General features: G+C 41.8%; 1 protein-coding gene across 2 annotated transcripts in view; it reads left to right on the top strand.

The window, feature by feature from the left end:
• LOC111155027 (poly(ADP-ribose) polymerase family member 9) overlaps window positions 1–25255 on the top strand; it is a 30772-nt gene that overhangs the window by 3444 nt on the left and 2073 nt on the right. The window contains exons 1-8 of one of the 2 annotated variants that reach the window (XM_022515042.1): window positions 4–65; window positions 1611–2458; window positions 5115–5339; window positions 6448–6666; window positions 9485–9545; window positions 13938–14318; window positions 20084–20220; window positions 20870–21044. In XM_022515042.1, coding sequence (XP_022370750.1) covers window positions 38–65; window positions 1611–2458; window positions 5115–5339; window positions 6448–6666; window positions 9485–9545; window positions 13938–14318; window positions 20084–20220; window positions 20870–21044 — 2074 coding nt within the window. In that variant the 5' untranslated portion in view covers window positions 4–37. Of the gene's footprint in view, window positions 1–3; window positions 66–1610; window positions 2459–5114; window positions 5340–6447; window positions 6667–9484; window positions 9546–13937; window positions 14319–20083; window positions 20221–20869; window positions 21045–25255 lie in introns of those variants that run through there. The other variant, XM_022515041.1, reaches the window with a different exon arrangement.

The following is a 25255-nucleotide window of genomic DNA, read 5'->3' as shown; positions in this document are numbered from 1 at the left end:
TTTCAGAGGAGCTCTGAAAGGGGAATATAGAAGCAAAATGTCTGCCCCGCTCCCCAGGTGCTCAGGTGTGTGACTGCAGGGTGTTGTGGGACCCAGTGCATAAAGGAGACTGCTTCAGGGGCAGTGGGACACCCGCAGATGTGCTCTCTCAGCACTCCCACTGATCCTTGCCTTTGCCCACTCAATGTGATAATCTTTTGCCCATAGCCCTAGAGCTGATACAGGCCAGAAGATGTGAGTCTCTGATGTCCCTTTGCTAACAAGGGTTCCATGAGCCTAATGGAACCTACCTAATCAAGTTGGTGACCAACTTGAGGTTTTCAGCCAGAGTGCGGGTCAGCTGGATCTCTCTGTCCATCTGCTGCTTCTTTTAGGTCATTGAGGCCACCAGAGATCTTTCTAGGTGGCTTAGATTAGAAATGGAAGTTGAAGTAAAATGTCATTAATGACCCCATTTTATCTATTTCAGGACTCCCAGTTTTTTCGCATCTCTGAAATAGGGCCACTCCTCCCTGCCAGTCCGTAGAGTGCCATGGTTTAATTGGCATAGTTTTTCCTCTCGAAGTAGCATATAATAATGATGCCCTAAGCTCCATGAAATACAGTGTCACAGGGTGGGTTCTCCAGGAAGCATAAACTAACCTGGAGTTGGGGTTACACAAGGTTTATAGTGAAAGGACAAAAGAAGAAACCAGATTGGGCACGTGGAGCCATCAGACCATAATGAAAACTTGACAAAGCTCTGCCAGCCCAAGAGCGCTCATTTCTGGAGTCCCACATTGAACATGAATGGCCTTGCTCAGCCACGGATGAGGGCCACCCCTGAGAATAGCGTGACCTTGGCTGGAAAGCGGAAATAGACCGAGTGACTAACCACTGGACGCTGTTGCCTAGCCGTATTGCCCCTTCGTAACTGCATTGGGGTGGGGGAGTAGGGGTCCAAGTAGCACACCTTCCTGTCGGCCACATACAAGAAAAAAAGTTTTAGTCAGTTTTAATTCCACCAGAATTGTGCCATGAAACTGGAGTATGATGAAGAATTATTTACTGTAGCCCCATCAGTGCTCCACACACTTGCTGGACCAGCCCAGTGACTGATGGGCAGTTGGAAAAATAGCCCCAATTTTTTTACCTCGCTGATGGTATAGCTATGAGACATGTGATCTGCACTGCCCCCTAGTGGAGTTAGGCTTCATTTGCTTTGTAACACACCTTTTATTCATTTCCTTCCTTGTCCTGTCTTTCCCACTCCTCCCTCCTCATCCTCACCCACCCCTGGTGTTTTCTAGGATCACCTCCCAAATAAACTGACCCTCAAATCCTCATCTCAGAGTCTGCTTCTAAAAGAACCCCAAACCGAGGCAATGACAAAAGCAAACAAGTTATGAATAAAACTTCCGTATATATTTGGGTGACCTACCATGAAAAACTCTTGTATATCCTCGGTCAAATTATACGTCCAGTTGAAAAGGAGGATAGGGAAGGGGGTGAGAGGACCATCATCTCACTTTTGCACAAGGGAAACAGTCTTCTGGTGTGAAGTGGAATGACATCCTTTTCAAAGGAACCCACGCTCATTTCTTTATTTTTTATCTTCTCTCATTTTCCAGAGATGGCCACTCCTGAAGAAGACCACGGTTGGCAGATTCCCATTAATCACGGTGACTTCACAATTTTAAAAAAGAATGAGAGTCAGCTGTGTGAAGTCCTTCAGAATAAATTTGAGTGTGTCTGTACCCTGGTCTCTCCATCCGTGGAAGGGAACAGTGAGTCTCTGCAAGTCTTCAGAGAAATGCTAATTCCTGGGCTGGAGTTATCTGTTTGGAAGGACGACCTCACCAGACATGCCGTTGATGCTGTGGTGAATGCAGCCAACGGAGACCTTATTCATGCGGGAGGCCTGGCTCAAGCCCTGGTGAAAGCTGGGGGCTCTGAAATCCAAGAGGAGAGCAGAAGACTAGTTTCCAGATTTGGTAAAATACCAGTTGGTGAAATAGCTACCACAAAAGCAGGGAGACTTCCCTGCAAATTAATTATCCATGCTGTTGGGCCTCGGTGGATAGCAAAAGATTATCAGACATGTGTCTATAAACTGCAGAAGGCCATCATAAGTATTCTGAATTATGTTACCTTTTACAACCCAGACATTGAGACAGTAGCAATTCCAGCCCTCAGCTCTGGGATTTTCCAGTTCCCTCTGGACTTGTGTACAGAGATCATTGTGAAAGCAATCAGCTTTTTTTACCAAGGGAAGCAACTGGCCACTAATTTGAAAGAAATTCACCTGGTAAGCAATGAGCACCCTACTGTTGTTGCCTTTAAAAATGCTTCAGAAGTAATCCTAAGGACAAACAAGCTGGGATCCCGGATGAGTGAAGAAGCCACCCCTCCTTTCAAGACAGTTCTTGTGAACGATGTGACTCTCCAGATTGTCCAGGGTTACATCCAGCTGCAGGAAGTAAGTCTTTGTTTCTGTCCTCTTGTACTGCCAAAGGAGGTCCCTGAACTGTTTATTACCTATCAGGTATTTTTTTAAAATATGTACTATTTCAGATGCTGTTTAGAAAGCATGTTGTTGGAGCTAAGAGTATGGACTTGAGAGAGACCCTCTGGGTTTGAATTCTAGCTTTGCCATTTGTAACTGGGTGATCTGAATCAAGTTATTTTATCTTTTGGACCTTGGTCTCCTCCTCCGTAAAATAAGAATAATAAGATCACGTGTATCAAAGAGCTGGAATCAATACACCTAAAGTGCTTAGAATAGAGCTTGGCACATGGTAACTATTAATGGTGATTATTGCCACTACTCTTGGGCACCAGGAAGAAACAGAACAAGCTTCGATTCCAAGGAACTTAAAATCAATTAGACTTCTTTTATGTAAGAAAAAATTCTCGATTTGAAAAAATCCCTTTGGGGAAGCAAACCATCTGAACATTTCTGAAGCAACCTATCAAGAGTAAACAAAAAAGTCTTAATAAAAAATGAACTCATGGTATTTAAGAGTATGTCAATTTATGACAAGAGTGTAAGGCAGTGGACCAAGAAAGATTAATTCAGAAGCTAGGAGTTTGAATCTGACCTCAAGTTATGATGGGTATGAACTGGGTGGTTAGAATGACTTGATCAGAGAGACACAAAAGTGGTAAGAGCCTGAAAATCATGGACTGGACCAGTCAGGAGATCTAGGTCGAGCTGTAAGTTGTATACTTCGTATACTGCTCTCTGTCAGGGGTTGGAAAGAATACAAAGGGCAAGTTAGGGTTTAGCCAGCGCTTATGGAACACCAAGGCCAGAGCCCTGGCAAGGAGGGGAGGGAATCATGGTAACAGTGAACTTGGGGATTTCTGGGTTGGTGCAACTCTCCTGCTAGGCAGAGCACCTTAAGGCTAGGAATCAAGGCATGTTCATCTTTGTAGCCGCAGGGCCCAGCTTGGCATGCATCTGGGTGTTCAGCAAATTATTGATGCCAAAGTGAAGGGGGCAGCAGGGAAGAGAAAGAATATAAGGCTATATTCTTTTTATTTCTGCATCAGAGTTGTCACTCTTAAGTTTCTCCTATGGCCACAATCAAATAGACTTCATCATAAGTGAAAAAATGCCACTTCTTTTCTTGTTCTTTTTTTTCTTTTAAGATTTTATTTATTTATTTGAGAGAGAGAGAGAGAGAGAGAGAGAGCGCATTTACACACACACGAGCAGGGGGAGGGAGAAGTAGACTCCCCACTGAGCAGGGAGCCAGATGTGGGGCTCAATCCCAGGACCCTGGGATCATGACCTGAGCCAAAGGCAGACACTTCACCTACTGAGCCAACCAGGCACCCCAAAATACCACTTATTTTCTACAAGACACAATTAGAAAAGGAGACAGGGGACCCCACAGGATGAAACATTGATTCGATAAGTCATTAATACACCACTTTAAAATTAAAATGGAAACATCCTAGTTGAATAACTTACCCTTTAACTAAACTTTTATTATTATATTTCTTTGTTGTCAGCAACATTGAGAACCTTAAAGTTTTTCAAGGGTGCCAGTGCCCCCAAACTGGAAATTCTGATTGCACTTTCGAAGTGAAGCATTCATTAACGTCCATTAGAAGTACCTGGGCTGGGGGCACCTGGGTGGCTCAATGGCTTAAGCCTCTGCCTTCAGCTCAGGTCATGATCTCAGGGTCCTGGGATCAAGCCCCACATCGGGCTCTCTGCTCAGCGGGGAGCCCGCCTCCCCCTCTCTCCCTGCCTCTCTGCCTACTTGTGATCTCTCTCTCTCTCTCTGTGTCAAATAAATAAATAAAAATCTTAAAAAAAAAAAAAAAAAAAAAAAAAGAAGTACCTGGGTTGCCCTCAAAGGGAACCAAAGCAATCAGGATGACTTAGGGGTGTTTGAGCATGGGGCAGAAGCAAAAGGAGACCTTCCCCTGTAGCCCAGGCCTGAGGGCTAACTAGGAGGCGATACTTCTGAAAACACAGCCCATGTGTATGCAGTCCATTTCCAAAGGGACAGATGAAGAACTGGTAAAAGTGGTTGCCCTCCAGACAGGCCCGTGCGTGGAGCATCCAGGGAACCCACCAATAGGGAGGCCTATTTCCACTGAAGACTTTTTTGTCTCATTTGTATTTTCTTTGACCATGTACTGCTTCTTTTTAAAAAAGAAAAGCATTAGGAGGTAGAAAGTTCCCAAGAAATTTTATTTCCACTCTCTTTAAACCAAACAGAAAATCCACACAGAAATAGCAAAAAGTGATAGCCCTGGGGGAGGGGATGAAACCATGTATTGATAAAGGTTTAAACAAATCACAAGGAATGCCCAGAATCTTGGAATATGGGGGGTATCAAGCAGCAAGAGGCTGACAGACATTTGCAGTCAGAACTGTCTTATCCACACGCTTTGCCTAATTTCTGAATAGGACAAATGACTCATGGCAATCAAATGAAATTATGAGTTTCTGTCCACCGCTAAATGATAACCTTGTGCAAAACAAACACACAAACAAAAGATGTCTTGTGAATTTATGATCTTCAAAAGTATTTTTCAAAGCTCCTCAGCAAACTAAAGATTGAAGAAAAAGTAATTTAACAATGAATCCTCTGTTTTTTGTTTTTCCTTTTCAGACGGATGTAATTGTTAATTCTGTAAATCCGCTCTGTGGTTTGGGATTTGGAGATGTGTCAATATCAATTCTACAACAAGCGGGAAATGAAATGGAATTGGAATTTAATGAAAAAATTACTGAACTACTAGAGTCTCCGTTGGTACTGGTCACAGGAGGATTTCAATTGTCCTGTCAGTACGTATACCATGTGTTGTTGCATTCAGGACATCACAAACTGACTAAGGTAAGTTCGACATAAGTTTATCTTTATGTAGTCCTGTAGACTACATAGTCTTTGTTGAATTTCCATCATGTCACTACATTTATGAAAATTTGATAAGTGAGATAGTCCTCATTTTCTACCATTCTGAAATACAGGAAAAGCATTGTTGTCACAAGTTAACTTAAGAAATTTAATTTTAAATGTTACCTAACTCATGTCTAAATTTTAAGCAAGCGTACTGCGAACAGACCTGGAAAGAGTAGGTTCCCTTAGTCTACACATCTGTTCACCTCACATCTCTGTGACCCTGTTGCCCTTTCCCTAAATGGACCTGGAATTCAGCCTCTCCGTATTTCCCTGCATCAATTAAGTGCCAGGGGCACCTGGGACTTCCCTACCAGTACTGCTCCAGGTAAATCTATCCCCTGTGGTGTCTTCCCAGTTGGCTTTCTGGCCAACTCTTCACCCAAGACACATAAAATATACACATTAAAGAGTGGAGGGACCCACTCAAATGTGGAGAGAGGGAAAGAGTCTCCTTCCCTGCCTTTGTTTATCTTTATTTTGTCACCATTTCTGGGCCTTCTTTGACTAAGAGCCCTCTAGTCACAGGACTAAGGTCCTCCAGTCACTCTCTACCCCCCAGTTTTCCAAGGCCCTTCCACAGACAACTTTCCTGTACTTCAGTTTGGATGTTGAAATGTTGAATGTAAAGTTTAAATCTGCCAAATACATTAGCACTTCTTGAGAAGAAATTACATAGGACATTAGGACATATCTTAAAGATGTTGGATAAAACTGCTTACGTATTTTTCCCTCTGTCTCCTTTATTAAACTTCTGAGAGCTCTTTGTTTCAACCTGGAAGCAGCAGGTAAATGGGAATAAACTGGCTCGCAGTCCGGGGGAGATGAACAAGGCTATATAAACTGGGAGAAATCATGGCACCCAAACAGACCCCTCAGTGACTTGTGTTTCTCATCATCTAACCATGTGGCTGTCATAGGCTCTCTAAGGAGGCATAGCCATGACCCTAAGGGAGAATAGAGGTGGGCATTGTAAGATGTGGGCAGGATTGAGAGGTGAGTAAAGTTTTATTTTGACTCAAAGGCTGATCTGTTTTTCCTACAGATACTGAGAATTGCAATGAAGGAATGTTTGGAGAAATGCCTTGAACTAAATAAAACTTCTATTTCTTTTCCTGCCCTTGGGACTGGAAATTTTGGTATACAGAAGAGTGTAGCAGCCGAGATTATGTTTGATGAAGTTTTAGCTTTTGCCAAATGCCATTTGAAAAAGCAATTAACTGTAAAGTTTGTGATCTTTCCAGAAGAACTGGACACCTACATGGTAAGATAATATTTTAGAAATGTCCCATTCAGGGACGCCTGGGTGGTTCAGTCGGTGGAGCTGCTGCCTTCGGCTTAGGTCATGATCCCAGGGTCCTGGGATCGAGTCCCGCATTGGGCTCCTTGCTTGGTGGGGAGCCTGCTTCCCTCTCTGCCTCTGCCTGCTTGCGTGTGCTTGCTCTCTCTCTCTCTCTCTCTCTCTCTCTGACAAATAAATAAATAAATAAAATCTTTAAAAAAAAAAAAAAAAGAAAGGTGGCATTCTGTTACCTATCCATCTTTAAAAAAAAAAAAAAAAGGAAAGGAATGTCCTATTTATTCATTCATTCATTCCATAACATCTGTGTAGTATCTCCAATGTAAGACATGAGCTAAGCACTGTACAGCACAGTGATGTTCTAACTTGGTGAATTTAATGTTTTTTTAATTGCTCACCTCTGACCTAGTGAAGAATGTCATTAAAACAGCCATGTCACCCTGCTCCCTAAATTCTGTCTTTCCCTTTGTTGGCCTTTATTCTCCCCTCTGCTCCTCAAAGATAAGCAACCTTCTCGTTTCAGTGTGAGGGTCCTCTGCTCCTCTGTCTTCTCTCCTGCTCTGAGAACACAAGTATTCTGACAATTTCTTCAAAGTCCTGTCTTCTGAGCCACCTTCAGACCCATACACTTAATCCTGTCTCATTTCCACTTGGTTATCCCATTGTCATCTTTAGACCAACATATTTAAAACAAATTCTTTGTCTTCTCCTCTCCGATTGATCAACTTCTTGGGGCAAGTTAATATACTTTTCCATGCTCCAGTTTCTTCATCTTTAAAGTGGGATAGTAGGGAAGCTTGGCTGGCTCAGTCAGTAGAGTACGAAATTCTTGATGTCAGGGTCATGAGTTCAAGCCTCACTTTAGGCACAGAGCTTATTTGGAAAAAAAAAAAGTAGAATAAAGTGAGGATAATAACTACCATCCTATGGAGCTGTTGTGAGCATTAAATGAGTTAATACACAGAAAACACTTAGAACAGTACCAGGCATGCAGGGAAGCCCTCCGTCAGGGTTAGCTGTTGCATCAGCTATAATGAATTGTAATTCACAGAGTGCTGACCTAAAGAGGAAACCAAGTGACCCGTTTGTTATCTTTTCTTCCTAATTAGATTATTAATTATTTCACAGCAGAGTTATCTTTGACTACTTTTGCCGTGTCCCCAGTACTGCCCCCAAATTCAGTCTATTGTTTAACTTCTCTGTGGGTGACCCCAGAGGGAGGTCAGTTGTGGTCTGATACAAAAGGGAGGGACCAGTGTGTAGGGGCGTGTGTCCATGTGTCTGAATGCAGAGATCTGTGTGTCCAGCTGCTTTAGTTTTCAGTTCATCTCAGCTTTTTGCTTTAGAGTGGGCAGATTAAGTTGAGTTTCTAACATGTGAAAAGGACCCTGATATATTCAGCATAATTAGTATAGAGTGCTGTGAAGTTCTGCCTTTAACGTACCATCTCTGGGCTTTATGCTCACTTAACTGGCACTTCGAGAAGGAACTTGTTCTGATGTTAAGGAACAATTAAAAAGGAAATGAAATAAGATACAGTGACTTAAAACAGATTTTCAAGACAGGTTTCTGATTCTGCCAATAGCAACATCCAAGTGCTAGCACAGCCTCCCAAGCGTGGGTCCAGGTATCGGGTATAAAGAGCCTTCCTCGGTGCCTGGCAGAGAGTGGCTCTGAACAATAGCCCTCTGACTGCTTTCTCTTCCACCTTGCAGCCTGTCTCCAGGTGGATGGTTGCCATTTTCTCTCTCCCGACAAGAAAACGAACTTATTCTTGTTCCAGCTTGCTCTCTCCTGGAACAAGTATTAAGGTTCTTTTTCCTTTTGCTGCTTGACTAGGCACAAGGAAGTTTGTAGCATTTGCTGATATTCATTGCTGACATTTCTGGAGATGGGGTTGGGAAGAGATGCCCACAGTGAGCTCTCATTAGCCCATGTCAGCCAGCTCCAGGACACCAGGGTGTCTCTCCCACAGACTTATAAGCCAGTTACCCCGTAAAGTAGCTCACTTTCCAGACACAGGGAATCATCCAGTCTTGCAAATGAAGTTCTCCCTAAAGCAGGGCTCAATCGATCGATCGATCGGTGGGCCCAGGTAGGTGCTCCGGGCACATTCCAGAACAGCTCAGGAAGGACCATCTTCCTACAAGGGGAATGAACTGCATGTAGAAAAGAAGGTTCATTCTCTTCAATACACAAACAAAAATATACGTGGCAGTTCAAAAAACATAGAAAGATCAACCACAATCTGAGGGCTCCCCTAGGCAATGATAATAAAAACAGGTGCTGTGTGTTGCATCAACCAGGCCCTGGGCTAAGGCGAAGCTGCAGAACAATCTTTTTCAAATGAATTTCCATTTTATTAACTACAAGAGCACCTGCCTAGTTTTGTCTTCTCCAGTGAAGTGGCTGCAGACTTGGTTCAGTGCCTCACAGGCAATAACCAGAGCATTAATGTTTGTGGAATGAATGAATGATTATATTTTGCCTTGGGATATACATATATATTCTCTTTATTGTAAGACCAGATTTCGGTTTTCTGTCTGGTTTTTCTATACTTGTTTCCCCTAGGTGTTCTAATAGATCGTGGTACTACACGATTTGGTGCTGTGATCGCTGTTTCTTAGGACTTTCCAAAAGACTGCTATAGATTTGTGGCAATGGGGATGGAGACTGACAGAGTGGATGAGGCCAGGTGTGGTTTGTGCAGGTAGGAAGAGGGATTTTGAGGACTATGGCTAAAAGCCCCACTTATGACTCTGCTCTGTTTTGCTTCTTATAGGCTTTCAGCACTGAGATGGAAAAGACTAAATTCAAGCTATGTAGTTTCAGTAACTACAATGGTGAGTAAGAAATTCCCGGGTCTAGAAGTAGAGTCTGTGGGATGCCTGGGTGGCTCAGTCAGTTAAGCCACTGCCTTCAGCTCAGGTCTTGATCCCAGGGTCCTGGGATCGAGTCCCGCATTGGGCTCCTTGTCCCGCAGGAAGCCTGCTTCTCTCTCTGCCTCTGCCTGCTTGTGCTCTCTCTCTGACAAATAAATAAATAAAATCTTTAAAAATTAAAAAAGAAATAGAAGTAGAGTCTGCTCACCAGAAGCTCATCCTCTTCATCATCTTAACTAATAGAAGGGGCAAAAGGAAGAACTAAGCCCAATATATTTTCTCCTGTTCGGATACTAACCTGCTTGGCGTCTGAACATCATTCTGTTTTTGCCCAGTCCAGTTTCATGATATGAATAGAGAGAGGCTAAGCCGCAGTGGGTAATCCACAGTGTGGCTATTTACTTCACAGATAGCTCTCTATAATTTTTCTCTAAGAAAAAGTTCTGTCCTTTATAAGCTGACTGAGCCAGTTACTCTTTCTGCTCTGAATAGGGTCATATCTAAATGAGTCATTTTAGAAAACACATCTCAGTCATACCAGATAATAATAAATGGATTCACCTGATGCTACCCAAACCTGAGAATCACTAGGATCATAATAGAAACTTCAAACAAATAAACAAACAAAAATATGTATGGCCCCCAACTCTACATATTCTGACTCAGGACCTCTGGATCTGGGCCAAGCATGTGTATTTTTCAGTAGCTCCTAGTCAGTTTTGCTGCTGAGCTAGGTTTGGGGATCCCTGGACTTAACTAACCATGGCCGATATGGGAGAAAAATGAACTGTGTCATGTAACTCCTTTCCTTTAGTGGAGTTGGAGTTGATGGAGTTGGAATTGCTTCATGACAACAAGGATGTGTAGTTGTGAAGTGGTCTTTTGATCTACAGTAGTCTATAAATGTCAAGAACACTAGACATTCAGTGAGGAATAGAAACTGTTGGGGTATTTCCCACTAGTGTCACAATGATTTGCTTATACCCTTTAACAGAACAGTTCACTTATAGATGGGCCATGGTCCAGCAGTGCTGGAAACAAAGGAGGGGTTACTTGGAGAACTGTGGTCTGTCACTGTGCCTCTTATGAACCTCTTTATTTATCCGTAAAATGATGATAAAGACAGACTTTTGTCAGCATAAATAGAGATTATGTATGTAAAAATGTTCTGTTGCAAAACATTGAATGAAGGCCAAAGAATAATGAGTGAGAGGATGGACAAACTACCCAGGGGAGAAACTACCTGAACAAACTACCCAGAAGAGGCAGAGAGTCCTTCTGACCTAAAAAGATCGAGAGTAGCTTCCTGGACAAGTGGGTCTAAGTTGGGCTTTATTGAGGATGGCAGATTTTCAGTGGCTCAAGCTGCTGCGGTGGGGCACCCAATGTGAAGAAAATGCCTAGAAGCAAACAAATGCGGTGCATGTGGGGGGAACCACACTGAACCAAGGGAAGGTAGACAAGAGTTTTAGGTGAGGCTAATACGGAAAAAGAACACACAAATGTCTCTGTTTTTAGTCCAAATAATAGTGCCACGTGTTACCATTTACTTCGGTCATTTTAAAGAACATCTGTAATGGAAGTATAATTATAGCACAGAACAATAATTGACCTTAATGATGGTTAATGGTAATGATCTCAGATTATCAAGGAAGAGCTGAACGATTTAGGAAGGCAGGGAAATGTGTTTTCATTAGAAATATTTAACTAATAGGGGCGCCTGGGTGGCTCAGTGGGTTAAAGCCTCCGCCTTCAGCTCAGGTCATGATCCCAGGGTCCTGGGATCGAGCCCTACGTCTGGCTCTCTGCTCGGCCAGGAGCCTGCTTCCTCCTCTCCCTCTGTCTGCCTCTGCCTACTTGTGATCTCTATCTGTCAAATGAATAAATAAATAAATAAATAATCTAAAAAAAAAAAAAAGAAATATTTAACTAATAAATATTTAACTAATAAACTAAGTAATCTAACTCATAAATATTTAATTAAGGTATTTGGTGCTAGAAGTGTATCCCCTAGTGATCTGAAAAATTAGTTTCCCAGAAGAACAATTTTTTCCCCCGGTAATGATGTGTAAATGAAGTATCACCATGTATTGCTTCTCTTTTCTCCTAAAAAGTAATATAAACTCCCAGGGAGAACAAGGGTTAAAAAATAAACATAAACAAAATCCTTATGTCTCCAGTTTAAAAACTCTTGTCACTTCATTGTCCAAAACATTGGCTTTTTTTTTTTTTTTTTTTTAACTCAGACCCTCTTCCTTCTGTCTCTCTGCTGGTACTGTTTCAGAGTTCCTGGTACCACCCAACTATTCCATCGGGGAAAAGATGCTAATTACCACTACTAACCTCAGATCATTTATGGGGAGGCAGAATTATGTGAGTACTAGAGTCAGATTGCCCATACCTAGTAGCTCCATGGCTCCTACTTACTAGGCCTTTAACCATGGGCAAGTTACTTAATAACTTTAAATAAGTTTCCTCATTTGTAAGATGAGGCTGTTAATAGTACTTATAAGGTTGTGAGGAGTGAACAGAATAATTTATGTGAAGCATTTAGAAATGCCTAGAATATAGTAGGTGCTCAATTTACTTTTCCCCTTATGTTGTGTATCCCCGTATACTTATGTTTTTGAGATTCATCCAAATAGCTAAAGTTCACTCCTTTTCATTGCTTTAAAAATATTCCAATGCTGAAGGACATTTGGTTTGTTTCCAGTGGGTTTTGCTGTTACAAAGGAGAAGGTGAATTTTCTTGTATGTATCTCCTGATGCACACATACAAAAATTTCTTTACAGAACATAATTATGGGAGTAGTTGTTCCAGTTTTACACCCATCATAAATACATACAGAAGTTCCAATTCCTCTATATCCTCCACAACACTTAATATTGTTAGACTTATTTTTTGCCGATCTGTTGGATAATTTTTCATATCCCTGATTGTCAATGAAGATGAGCATCTCCTCACACATATCTGGGCCATGTTCTTCCTTTTTCCTGATAATTCAAGAGAATTCTTTATATATTCTGGATACTACTTCATCTATGAATTTCCTCTCAGCTAGTCCCCCCAATTTCTTTTTCTTTCTTTCTTTTTTTTTTTTTTTTTTTTTTTTTTTTTTTTTTTTTGCAGTTTGAGTTGAGAGTTACCCTAATCCATCAGAGATTCTAATTCTTTATATATATCTTTGCTCCTTATACACATGGGTGGGTTGGAATCAATTTCCATGGCCTGTTCTGCTGGGATATACCATGTCAAGTAGTAGAAGCTGCTAAGCTGCAAATTCTGTGGAGACGTAAATTGTCCTGTTACATACAGATATGAAATCAAAAGGAATCCCAGGTAATGAGGTTATGGGTATTTCTTCTTTTCATTAAACTTGGATAATTTTCTAATTTTTCCAAAATAAATGTATTATTTTTATAATCAGAAGTACATATTTTTCAAAAGGAATTTTTGCCCTTTAAGCTCTATGGCTTTCAGAGATGTTTGATTTCAAACTCGATAGTAGCAAGAGGTTGAGGAAAATCTCAGTCAGCAGGACACAAAGGCATACCTCATTTTATTGTACTTTGTTTTATTGTGCTTCACAGATACCACTGGGTTTTTTTGTTTTGTTTTGTTTTTCCAAATTGAAGGTTTGCGGCAACCCGGCTTCAACCAAGCCAACTAGTGCCATTTTACCAACAGCCTTTGCTCACTTTATGTCTCTATATCACATTTTGATGATTCTTGGAATATTTCAGTCTTCTTCATTATTACTGTATTTGTTATGGTGATCTGTGTTCAGTAATTATGACTCATGGAAAGTTCAGATGATAGCTTTTTTTTTTTTTTTTTTAGCAACAGAGTGTTTCTAAATTAAGGTAGGTACATTGGTTTTTAGACATATTGTTATTGCACCCCTAGTAGACCACGGTATAGTGTAGACACAAATTTTATATGCACTAGGAAACCAAGACATGCATTTGACTTGCCTTATTGCAACAGTCACTTGATTGTGGTGGTGTGGAACCCGACCTGCGTCTCTGAGGCATGCCTATAATTGTTGGTTAACATCCATGGTGATATCACAAGGTGAGCTCATCTGTGAACTGACAAATGCAACATAGCAGGGGCGAGGCATGATAAAACCAACCCCTCACAGGCTAAATTCTGCTCTCAAGGAGACTGTAAACCATACATTTAGATTTCCTTCATATCTGACACAGCAATCAGAGCTAGGCATTTCATTGAAGCTGCTGCCGCTGGCAATGGTCATAATGTCCTCTGGACAAACATTGGCCTTGGTGTTTTGTTCAGCCCTGGTTTAAAACCCACCTGCCTTCTGTGGATGTTTATGACAGTCTTTTCAGTCCCCCAGTTGGCCAGAGAGGAGAAAAGAGAAAATGGGCTCCAAGCTAAGTCTCCTGCCATCAGTCTGAAGGGATCCAACCTGGAAAAGATGAAGGAGGCCCAAACATGGATCCAAAGGATACTGACCCCCCAGGACCACCATATCATTGAGAATAATCTTATCCTCTATCTTGGGAAAAAAGAACATGACATTTTGACTCGGCTTCAGAATACCTTGAGGGTCTCTATCTCAGAGATTATCAGTCCAGAAAAGGCAATTTTAGAGATTAAAGGAGCCCAAGCTGACGTCATTGAGGCCGTTATGAACATTGAACATATGCTGTGTGAAGTTCAAGAGGAAGTGGCAAGAAAAAAGGAACTAGCCCTTTGGAGCTTGTCAGGTGAGTGACTTTAAGTTGAAAAGTCAGCTCTTGCAAACTATTCCTTATGAGTGTGAGGACGTCTGTATGCATGTGGGTCAGAGATAGCATGGAAAAGAGAGCGGACCATGCTGGTTCTGTGTTAAGCCCTAACCTTTTATAACCGTTTTTTGGCTGTCTTTCTACCAGCAAGGTTAATTAGTAAATGAAAACACACACACACACACACACACACACACACACACACAATGCACACACTCACGTGCATGCACGTGATTGGATTTACTTATGATAACATGGATTGCCTAAGAGGCAATTAAATGGAAAGCCTCCAGCTACACAAGCCCAGGCTCTGGGGAAAAATGTACATCTCTAATTCCACAAATGGATCGTTCAAATATAGACACGTTCCACTTGATCAATTCATTTCTTTGAGTTTTATTGCATTTACGTATTTGTTGCTGGCAGCATTAGGAATCTTGAAATTCCTTTGAGCTCTCTCATCACAGTAAATTATTCATTCATGGTGTGAAGTACACTCAAGTATCTCCCATTCAGTGGGGCAAAAATCATCACAATGACTGGGAATTTGGGTCTGGAGAAGTCTTTTCAACATGGCCCTAGAGCTAACTAGGAAAATTACACTGTTGCAAATGTCGGCTTGGGAAACAGAAGCTTATTTCATTTATTTACTTGACTAATGTATATTGTATCCATGATATCTATCAAGCATGTGGTGGGTGCTGGAGATACACTCATAAGGTGGACATTGTTTCCACTCAAAATCTAATTGAGGATACTGAGCAGGTTAGCTATGAAAGAGGGTGAAAATGTTCTGTGGGAGCATCTCGGACAGGCACTGTGATGTTGCGATTTAGATTATATATTTCTTCATTCATATGATCCAAACTTATTTGTTATATATATTTGGTCTTCCTCCACATTCCTGGCTTATAGCTCTCAAACCCCGTGGATTTCCTAAGTGTGGAGAGTGATAAAGTTGTCTTTTGTTACATTGAGGAGGTGACTTTGGAAAGCACCTAAGGATGGGGACTGGTCACCAGGAAACTCCACCTGTGATTGGAGGATTGGAACTTTTGGTATCCCCCAGTGCAACCTCTGGGGAGGGGGCTGGAGGTTGAATCAGTTGCCAATGGCCAATGATTTAGTCAGCTGTGACTAGGTAACGGACCTCCATAAAAATCCAGAAGGACAGGTTCAGAGAACTTTCAGGTTGGTGAGCATGTGGAGAGCTAGAGAGTGTGATTTGCTGGGAGAGAGCACAGAAACTCCACACCTTTTCCCCATTCCTTCCTTGCCTTATACATCTTTTCAGTCTGGCTGTTCCTGAGTAATACACCTGTATAACAAACCAGTAATCTGGTAAGTAAAATGTTCCTCCGAGTTCTGTGAGCTGCTCTAGCAAATAAATTGAATCCGAGGAGGAGATCATGGGATCCTCTGATGTATAGTCAGCCAGTCAAAAGTACAGGTAACAACCTGAACTTGCAACCAGTGTCTGAAATCCAAGGAGTAGGTCATTGGAACCTTCAGTTTGTAGCTAGTCAGCCAGAAGCACAGCTAATAACCTGGTTTTTGACTGGTGTCTGAAGTGTGTGTGTGTGTGTGTGTGTGTGTGTGTGTGTGTGTGTGTGAAAGAGAGAGAGAGAGAGCGAGCAGTCCTGTAGGACTGAACTCTTAACCTGAGAAATCTGATTCTATCCTTGGGTAGACAGTAGCAGAATGGCTTGGTTGCATACATGGGAAACCCTCCTACCCACACAGACATTGGAATTGGGTCTTAGAATACCAGTTTAGACACCTAACCCAGACTTGGGAGGTCAAGGGGAGCCTTCTCAGAAGAGGCGTCATAAATGGAGAATGAAGAATAGAAAGAAATTAGTAAGGTAAAGATACTTTCAAGCAATCAGACCATGGCAGGGTCTAGATTAGGAAAGACTTAATAAATTCCATGAGATTTCAGAGTTTTTCTTGAAACAAGGGAGAGCCTTGAAAGATTTTAGCAAAGATAAGGTCAGTTTCACTGTAACTTTCATGGATTTGGTACAAAAATTCAGATGCAAATTTTCAAAGGACACCTCATTTTCACCTTGTGTTTGTAAAAATAATTCAGGCAGACATGGTCAAAGTGAGTGGGAGTTTACAGTAAGTAAAATAATGGACAAAAATAATACAAAAGAGGGGCACCTGGGTGACAAAAAAAAAAAAACAAAACAGTAAAAAAAATGGACAGGGCGCCTGGGTGGCTCAGTGGGTTAAAGCCTCTGCCTTCGGCTCAGGTCATGATCTCAGGGTCCTGGGATCTAGTCCTACATCGGGCTCTCTGCTCAGCAGGGAGCCTGCTTCCTCCTCTCTCTCTGCCTGCCTCTGCCTACTTGTGATCTCTCTCTGTCAAATAAATAAATAAAACCTTTAAAAAAATGGACTCTCTCTCTCTCACACACACACACACACACACACATTCTCTCTCTCAAATAAATAAAAAACATTTTTAAAAAATTAAAAACATTGAACATAAAGAAATAGTATTCAAAAGTAATACACAAGAATGAGACCAAAGATTATGATTTCTACTTAGCTTTTGAAAGGTAATGACTATGGATATTTAAACTGACACAAGGATACACTTCCCAAGAGAACAAGAGGCAAAGAAACACTGTTCTGTAAATCTTGTGGCATTGCTTTAAACTAACTGCATTCATAGGGTTGACCTATTCTCCCAGCTATTGACAGTTAGTCCTGTTAAGTACCTGGTTCTGGTGCAAGATGGCACTGTTGATAGTCGATGACTAAGCATATAATTCCACAGCTGTGTTTCAGAGACTCCTATACGCTTACTCTCTCTCAACCAGATTGGGACCTTAGTTAACAAAATTGATACATTTTCTTTTTTCTTCTTTTTTTAAAAATTAATTTTATTTTTTCAGTGTTCCAAGATTCATTGTTTATGCATCACACCCCATGCTCCATGTAATACGTGCCCTCCTTAATACCCAGCACCAGGCTCACCCAACTTCCCACCCTTCTCCCCTCCAAAACCCTCAGTTTGTTTCTCAGAGTCCAGTCTCTCATGGTTCGTCTCCCACTCTGATTTCCCCCAAATCACTTTTCCTTTCCTTCTCCCAATGTGTTATTCCTTATGCTCCACAAGTAAGTGAAACCATATGATAATTGACTTTCTCTGTTTGACTTATTTCACTCAGCATAATCTCCTCCAGTCCCGTCCATGTTGATACAAAAGTTGGGTATTCATCCTTTCTGATGGAGGCATAATATTCCATAGTATATATGGACCATATCTTCTTAATCCATTCATCTGTTGTAGGGCGTATTGTCCCTTTCCACAGTTTGGCGACTGTGGCCATTGCTGCTGTGAATATTGGGGTACAGATGGCCCTTCTTTTCACTACATCTGTATCTTTGGGGTAAATACCCAGTAGTACAACTGCAGGGTCATAGGGTAGCTCTATTTTTAATTCCTTAAGGAATCTCCACACTGTTTTCCAAAGTAGCTGGACCAACTTACATTCCCACCAACAGTGTAAGAGGGTTCCACTTTCTCCACATCCTCTCCAACACTTGTTGTTTCTTGTCTTGTTAATTTTGGCCATTCTAACTGGTGTGAGGTGGTATCTCAATGTGGTTTTGATTTGAATTTGCCTGATGGCTAGTGGTGATGAACATATTTTCATGTGTCTGTTAGCCATTTGTATGTCTTCTTTGGAGAAGTGTCTGTTCATGTCTTCTGCCCATTTTTTGATGTGATTATCTGTTTTGTGAGTGTTGAGTTTGGGTTCTTTATAGATCTTGGATATCAGCCCTTTGTCTGTAGTGTCATTTGCGAATATCTTCTCCCATTCTGTGGGTTGCCTCTTGGTTTTATTGACTGTTTCTTTTGCTGTGCAGAAGCTTTTGATCTTGATGAAGTCCCAAAAGTTCATTTTTGCTTTTGTTTCTTTTGCCTTTGGAGACACATCTTGAAAGAAGTTGCTGTGGCCGATGTCGAAGAGCTTACTGCCTATGCTCTCCTTTAGGATTTTGATAGATTTGTGCCTCATGTTGAGGTCTTTTGTAAAACAGATACATTTTCAGTGAGTTATTACAACAAGGAATGTCAGCTATCCATCAGGGCAATAAAATTTAAATATGGAAGTTAGGAGTTTCCTCTTCCATGCTGCTACTGTAATCCTTCCTGGGGAGCACTTCTGACAGCAGGAGTTTGTGGATCTTTGAGTCTGCAGTGCTCAACCCAGGTGCCCAACCCAGTGCCAGCAGGTAATAGGAGCTCAGCGAATGGTTGCTGAACTCAAGTGAGCTGAACTCTATTACTATACCTTATATATGTCGGCTGTTGCTCTTGAGATTTAATTTATAATCTCCTCCTTTGAAATTTCCTGCCTCTGAAATTTCTCTGTTATGGAATTTTGTTCCCCCTGCTTTCCAGATTTACAGCTTGGCCCCTCTAGTGAATTTCTTTGGATTTATCATCTGTTTTCTGTGGTTAGATTGAGCACGTTCAATTAAATAATGTGCTGGGGATTATGTCATTTTTGTTTACTTGAGTTTAAGTCAAACTGAAAATAAACTGAGAGGTGTCTGGGTGGCTCTGTAGGTTTATCCAGTGCTGCATCAGTATCCCTCAGCCCTTCCGCCCTGCTCATGTGAGCATGTTCTCTCTCCCCCAAATAAATAAAATCTTAAAAAAAAAAAAAAAGAAAATAAACTGAAAGAAAATAAGTCTTTTTGGGGTTTTCTGTTTGTTCACATGTGTGTATATTTATTCCAACAAGCAGTTGGTAGGCAATAACAGGTTGTCCCTTGAATTTAAAAAGGAAGGTAGGAAAGTTATGGAAGAAGGAACAAAGGAAGGAAGAAAGGAAGGAAGGGAGGAAAGACAGAACATGAACTCTTAACCTCCAAAGTTTGCTTTTTGTGGTTGGGTGCATGTGAGTGATGTATGTACCAAATATTCTGCCTTTCCACTTGCAGAGAGCGCTGGTGAAAGCCAGGTTTATATTAGCTGTGTGATATCAGCCAAGTCACTTAACTTCTCCGAGGTTTTTTTTTTTTAAGATTTTATTTATTTATTTGACAGAGAGAGATCACAAGTAGGCAGAGAGGCAAGCAGAGAGAGAGAGGCGGGGTGGGGGTGGGGAGCAGGCTCCCTGCTGAGCAGAGAGCCTGATTCGGGGCTCGATCCCAGGACCCTGGGATGATGACCTAAGCCAAAGGCAGAGGCTTTAACCCACTGAGCCACCCAGGTGCCCCTTCTCCGAGTTTTAATTTTGTTTTTTTGTCAAGGTGTGTTAGTTATTTCAGTGGCAGTGTTGTAATAGTCAAATGAAGTTGAGATATGAAATCTTCTTGAAAATCTTTAAGTTTTATATAAATGTCATACTATTTTTCATCATTCCTTAATGTTTTATTATGCCTGTGTATTTTTGTTGATGAGCATCCTGGCCAGAAATATAAGCATTTCCTATTAGCAACATACTTATACATTATCTTACATCGATGGGGGAAGTATATACTAATGCTCTTTTTTCTCGTGATCTAAATCACGTGAAGACAAATTTATTAACCCGCTCTTCTATCCCATGCCTTCTTGTTATACTGTACTCTCCTTTCATGTCCTAAACATATACGGCATACAATTTAAACTGGCTAATCCATTTCTTTAAATTTCTTTAATTTATTAAATTTCTTTATAAATCTTTTTCCTCTCACAGAGCATTGAGACAAAGTTTTATGTTATTCATTTTTAGGGCAGTGGACTAATTGGCAACCCCCAAACCAGGATGAAATGAAAAAGAATACATTTCTGAAATGCCTAAAGCTTTCAACGGAGGAAATTCAGGCTCAGAAGAAACAGTTTGAGAGCTGTGGTTTGCAGGTTATAAAGGTATACTTAATTGAGGGAAGGATTCTACTCATCTTGCTATCATTTGGTTCTGTAACTGAGAGAAAAACTCAGCTGCTGAGGACTCTAGGCCAGCTGCTCATTGACCTGGACCTGGAGGATTAAGACTGAAAGTCAGGCAGGGGTGGGCAGACACAAAGTATATAGTTGGAATCAGGAGATAGGAATGATGGCAGGAGGTACAGAAGAACCCATCAAGCCTCAGGGATAAACTTGTCTGCCTGTCTCGAAGCAGTATGAAAAAAAAAAAATAGAATAGCATTTATTACACTGTATTATAATTGTTCACCTACTTTTTACCTCTTGTTAAACCATGAACTTTTAAGAAGGCAAAGACTATCTACACTGTTGACCCTTTTGTTACCAGTGTCTGGCACATAGGGATTCACTCAGTGAATTTTTATTACATGGATTTATCAAAGAAGGGACAGGGAATTTTGAAGAGCCAGAAGTCAAAGTAGGAGAGGGGTGGGAGCCAGGAGGACTCTTAAAACACTTTATATGAAAAGCAAGTTGCATGCCTAGTAATACACACGCCTTTCTCTTTGAAGCAGAGTATCAAGCAACATACATTGCGCTTCTCACTTTTTTTCCCAGTTTTTTTTCAGTTTTTCATATCCTTGGGTCATAGGTGGAGAAAATAGACAATGAGGTTCTCATGGCTGTCTTCCAAAAAAAGAAGAAAATGATGGGAGAGAGGACACAGGGGAAGCCTGTGAGCCACAGGCTGTTTCAGCAAATTCCTTTCCAGTTCTGCGAAGATGTATGCAGAGTTGGCTTTCAAAGAATGTACTCGGTGCCCTGCGGTAGGTGTCAGCTCCTCATCTTCCGGGTCTCTGTATGTGGGGAGTGGTGAGCAGACCCCAGCAGATGACTCACCATTTGTGGTATTTGTTGCTTTGGTGAGGGGAACTCTGGCAACTGGGATATAGTGATTGAGTCATTTGGAAAGGGTCATAATTTTTGTTTGTCCTTCTTGTTTTGTTGCTGATGGGTTTAATGCTGATGAAAGCTTTTGCGGTAAGATGTACAGTTCACTGTTTTTCTCTTTTCTGTGGTTATGTGTCTTATCTACCAAAAGCACCCTGAAGCTTTTTTTTTTTTCTTAGCTCCACAAAATAATTATCGACACTACCAAACCTCATCCCTTAATTAAAAGGGCATTTTCCTGAGCTTAATAAAGTTGCTCTTTTCTCTTCCATCTTCTTCATTTCCTGTAGCCTGCTAGTGAATGAATTAGATAGCATCTGGCAGGTGAAGTAAACAATCCTTTAAGATCCTTTTCAGCTATGGGAGTTCTACTGTGTGTAGCTTCCATATCTCTTTTCAGTTGTACAACAATACTGCACACTTAATTGCTGTATTGCCCCCTCTAGATCTCTCCAAAGGAGGCAAAGAAGTTTAGTAATAATCATGGAGGATACTAGCCATACAGCTTGATTTTGCCTGATCCATTGATTCTGTTCTTGATTTTTACCTTTCAAAATATGTAGCATGATCCTTGCTGTGAAGCCAACTCCAGGTCTTGATTTCTAGAAAGCAACAGGTCTGGAAATCATCTCTTTGCCCCCAGAGAGAAACAATACCTGGAGTAAAAACTGAACATGGAAAGTTCCTGGGGGTAAAAAATTTTTAAATGGATCCCTACCAAGAAAAGAAGTCTTTGAGTGTAGCCAGAAGAGTGATATTGGTTAAAGTCTTAAAAATTCACAACTTCTGTTTGCTCCCAAACCCGTCGTAACTGGCTTCTTCTCTGCACTCCCTGCTCCCATCCCTACATAAACTACTCTCACTAAGACCATCACTGTCCTCCTATTTATCAAATCCAGTAGTGCCTTCTTTTCAGTCCTGTGGCAGATGCTGCAAATTGCCTGACATCTGCACGCATCTTTCTTCCTAAAAGGCACACACATCACCTCCCAAGGAAGACAGCCCCAAAGTCTCATCCTATCTCATCAGCCTCGAGTCCAGAAAGTCCTCTTTTAAAGCTTAAAAGCAAGGTAATTGCCCTAACCCAGTCATTATATAATGATAGGAAGAGCAGGAAAACTGCAATAAAAAACTCCCATTTCTAGGGATGCCTATGTGGCTCAGAGGGTTGTGTCTACCTTCTGCTCAGGTCATGATCCCAGAGTCCTGGGAGGAAGCTTCACATGCTTCTTCCTCCCCTTCTGCCTACCACTCCCCCTGCTTGTACTCTCTCGCTCTGTCAAAAAATAAATAAGCGCTTTAAAAACAAAACCAAAAACACTCCCATTTCTATAGGGGAGAAGGAAAGTCATGGTCCATACCACTAACCCCATGTCGCCGGACAGGGATAGTGAAGACAGTATTCTGGGAGTGGACTAACACCCTTGTTTGGCACTCTGGGAAGAATCTTCCCTATACGTTGCCATCTTTGGTCATTTCTGGACCCACTGGGGCCTGTGGCTTATCAGGGGTCCGTGGATTGCCTCAGGGACTAGAATGCTCTCAGGCTACTGACAGCCAGGCTTACAGTTTTCTTCAGCAATACAGTTCCTTTAAAACCTTAGCAGGCATGAAGCCTGTTTACTGCTGGTCAAGTTTGTGTCTTCAAAGCCCAGCCAAAGGTCTTGTCTCCATCTAGTCTTTAAGCCTCAAGATTCTGGTCTTTTACCTACTGGCCTCAGTGCTCTGTCCACATCCCTAGCTCTTAGCTTAAAGCCGCTACCTGAGGCGATTCAGATAATAGATTCACTGGGGAGATACTGTCCATAATGGGACTTGAGCCAACATGACTGGTGAGCGTGCGTAACCAAAGGTGCTTGAGAAACCCAGGAGACATTTTATCACCGCTGAAGTTATTTTGCAACTCTTCTTTTTTAACCTAGTTTTCATTTGGAATACAAAGGTTCTTGGCTTTATTTATTTATTTCTTTTTTAACCCTGCAAGTTTCCCAATTATGGGATTCTCGGTCAATTTAGACGGCTAACTATAGGCAAAGTGGGCTTCTATGAATGAAGCTTTATATATATTTTTTCTATCTTGGCTTACATTCCAGCCAGTTCTGATTTCATCTCTTGCTTGCAGAATTTGCCCAAATGTAGCAAGAAGGAGCCTCCATGCTTGCAATGTGTTTTATTGGGTTCATTCATTCATTCATTCATTCTTGAGCACATTCTGTAAGTCAGGCCCTGTGCTCGGTGGGAGGAATACAACAGTACACACAACACAGAGTTCCTGCCCTTATAATTTATAATCTAGTGAGTCCATCTGTTGGGTGTTTTCTGGAGTTCTAAAGGAAGCTTTTTTTTTTTTTTTTTTTTCCCCAACCCTACGATGTCCCCCTGGGTGATTGCACCTATACCTATAGCTTCAACTCCTACCTCTGATGACTTACAGATTTGTAACTTGAAGCCCCTTCTTCTCTCCTGACCTGCAAGTCCATATCTCCAACCATCTTTTGAATATTTCTGCCTAGATGTTCCATAAGCACCTTGGACTGAACTTTTTCCTTGGCCATACTTTTCCCTAAGAAATAGCTTTTTCCTTACCCTCCTGCCGCCATACCCCCTATCCTGGCTAATACCATCACCATCTATATATGAGGTCTCCTAGCTGGAAACGTTATCTTCTTCCATTCCTCCTTCCTCTTACTCTAGGTTCAGGCAGTCACACAGCCCTGCTGGTTCCCTCTTGAAACATTCTCAGCCCAGCCTCACCTCTCTATTCCTGTTGCCTTTGTTCTTCTTCCCCTGGGCCCAGAAGATGACCAGGTCCTTTCTTGCCTCAAAACCACAACCCTATCCAACCTATCCTTTTCTCTGCTTTCAGAATTGTCGTGCTAAAAACATACATGCCTGTTTAATATCTACCTACCTAGCTGCCTGCGAGGTAAAACTCCAACCCCATTGGCAGAGCATGTAAGGACCTAGGCTCCCCTGCTCCCCCATCATTTCCCCCCTCATCACTCACTGTGTTCATCCACATGTCAGCCAGGAACTGCTTAGAGTTTCCTAAATGTGCTGGATATTTCATGCCTCTATGCCTTTGCATGTGGAATGCCTTCCCCCCTCACCCTTTTTTAGCCTTGCAAAGTCCTATTCCTTTTTCCAGACACAGCTGAAATGGCATCTCCTGGTTGACACGTTCCCTCACGCCAGCACCCAGGGAGTCGCTTTCTGCTCCCACATGTCCTACATTCCCTTGTTACCGCATCTGTAACTCCAACAGGTACAAAAATCTATAGTTCCACGCAACTCAGCTATGGAGCCTATCTTCCTTATTAGCTCTAAAATGGAATTTTACCTATCTTTCCTGCCCCTATGTCCACAGATGTGGAAAAATCCCATCTTGACAGCTCAAGATGAAATCAGTCATTTTCAGTTTTCTCAGTCCTTTGGGGGTTTAAACTCAGTTCCTGCAAGTTTTTTTTTTTTTTTTTTTTCCTTCTTCTCTTCTAAGAGTGCTTTAGAGGATAGGACAGGCATTGTGGAGAGAATGGTCTGGTTCTGCATCTGTCTGTTCTCTGTCTCCTGATGTTCTCTGCTAGAAAAACCACCCTGGGGTTTGGTCATTAGCGCCCTCCTATGTTTAAATTTATGGTGCCCTTTGTTCTCAATGTCTTCACAGGGCACTCCGGTTTTCATATCAAGGGAGTTCCTTTCTAGGCCATTGTCTGTGCCCCTCCTGCAAAGCGGGAAATGTTTGAGTGTGCACATCCTCCAAGCTGAAATGCAAGGTCTTGTGTGGCAGTCCTTACGTGTTGTGGACATCTTCCCTGGCCATCGCTGCTTTCCATTTAGCAGCCTGGCTGGCTGAGGGGGCTGCACCCAGTAGAAGCAGGCAATGGTTCCTTCTACTCTGGAAGTCCCCTACTCCCTGTTTTTCTGAGATTCTTGTTGTTCTGCCCTATCTTGACTCCTAAGGCTCTCTTGAGGGAGTGGGGCAGTCAAGTGAGTCCCTTCTCAGAATCCCCAACAGTTCTAGTCATGTCCTCTCTGATTCTTATCTTTCCACCAGGTGGAAGGAAGAAGTTTTACTTATTTTGAAGTG

The sequence above is a fragment of the Enhydra lutris genome, unplaced genomic scaffold (assembly GCF_002288905.1).
Source record: "Enhydra lutris kenyoni isolate GAN:26980312 unplaced genomic scaffold, ASM228890v2 scaffoldscaffold39, whole genome shotgun sequence".
NCBI classification, from domain to species: domain Eukaryota; kingdom Metazoa; phylum Chordata; class Mammalia; order Carnivora; family Mustelidae; genus Enhydra; species Enhydra lutris.
Note: the sequence above shows the minus strand (reverse complement) of the source record. Positions and strands in the feature narration are given on the sequence as shown.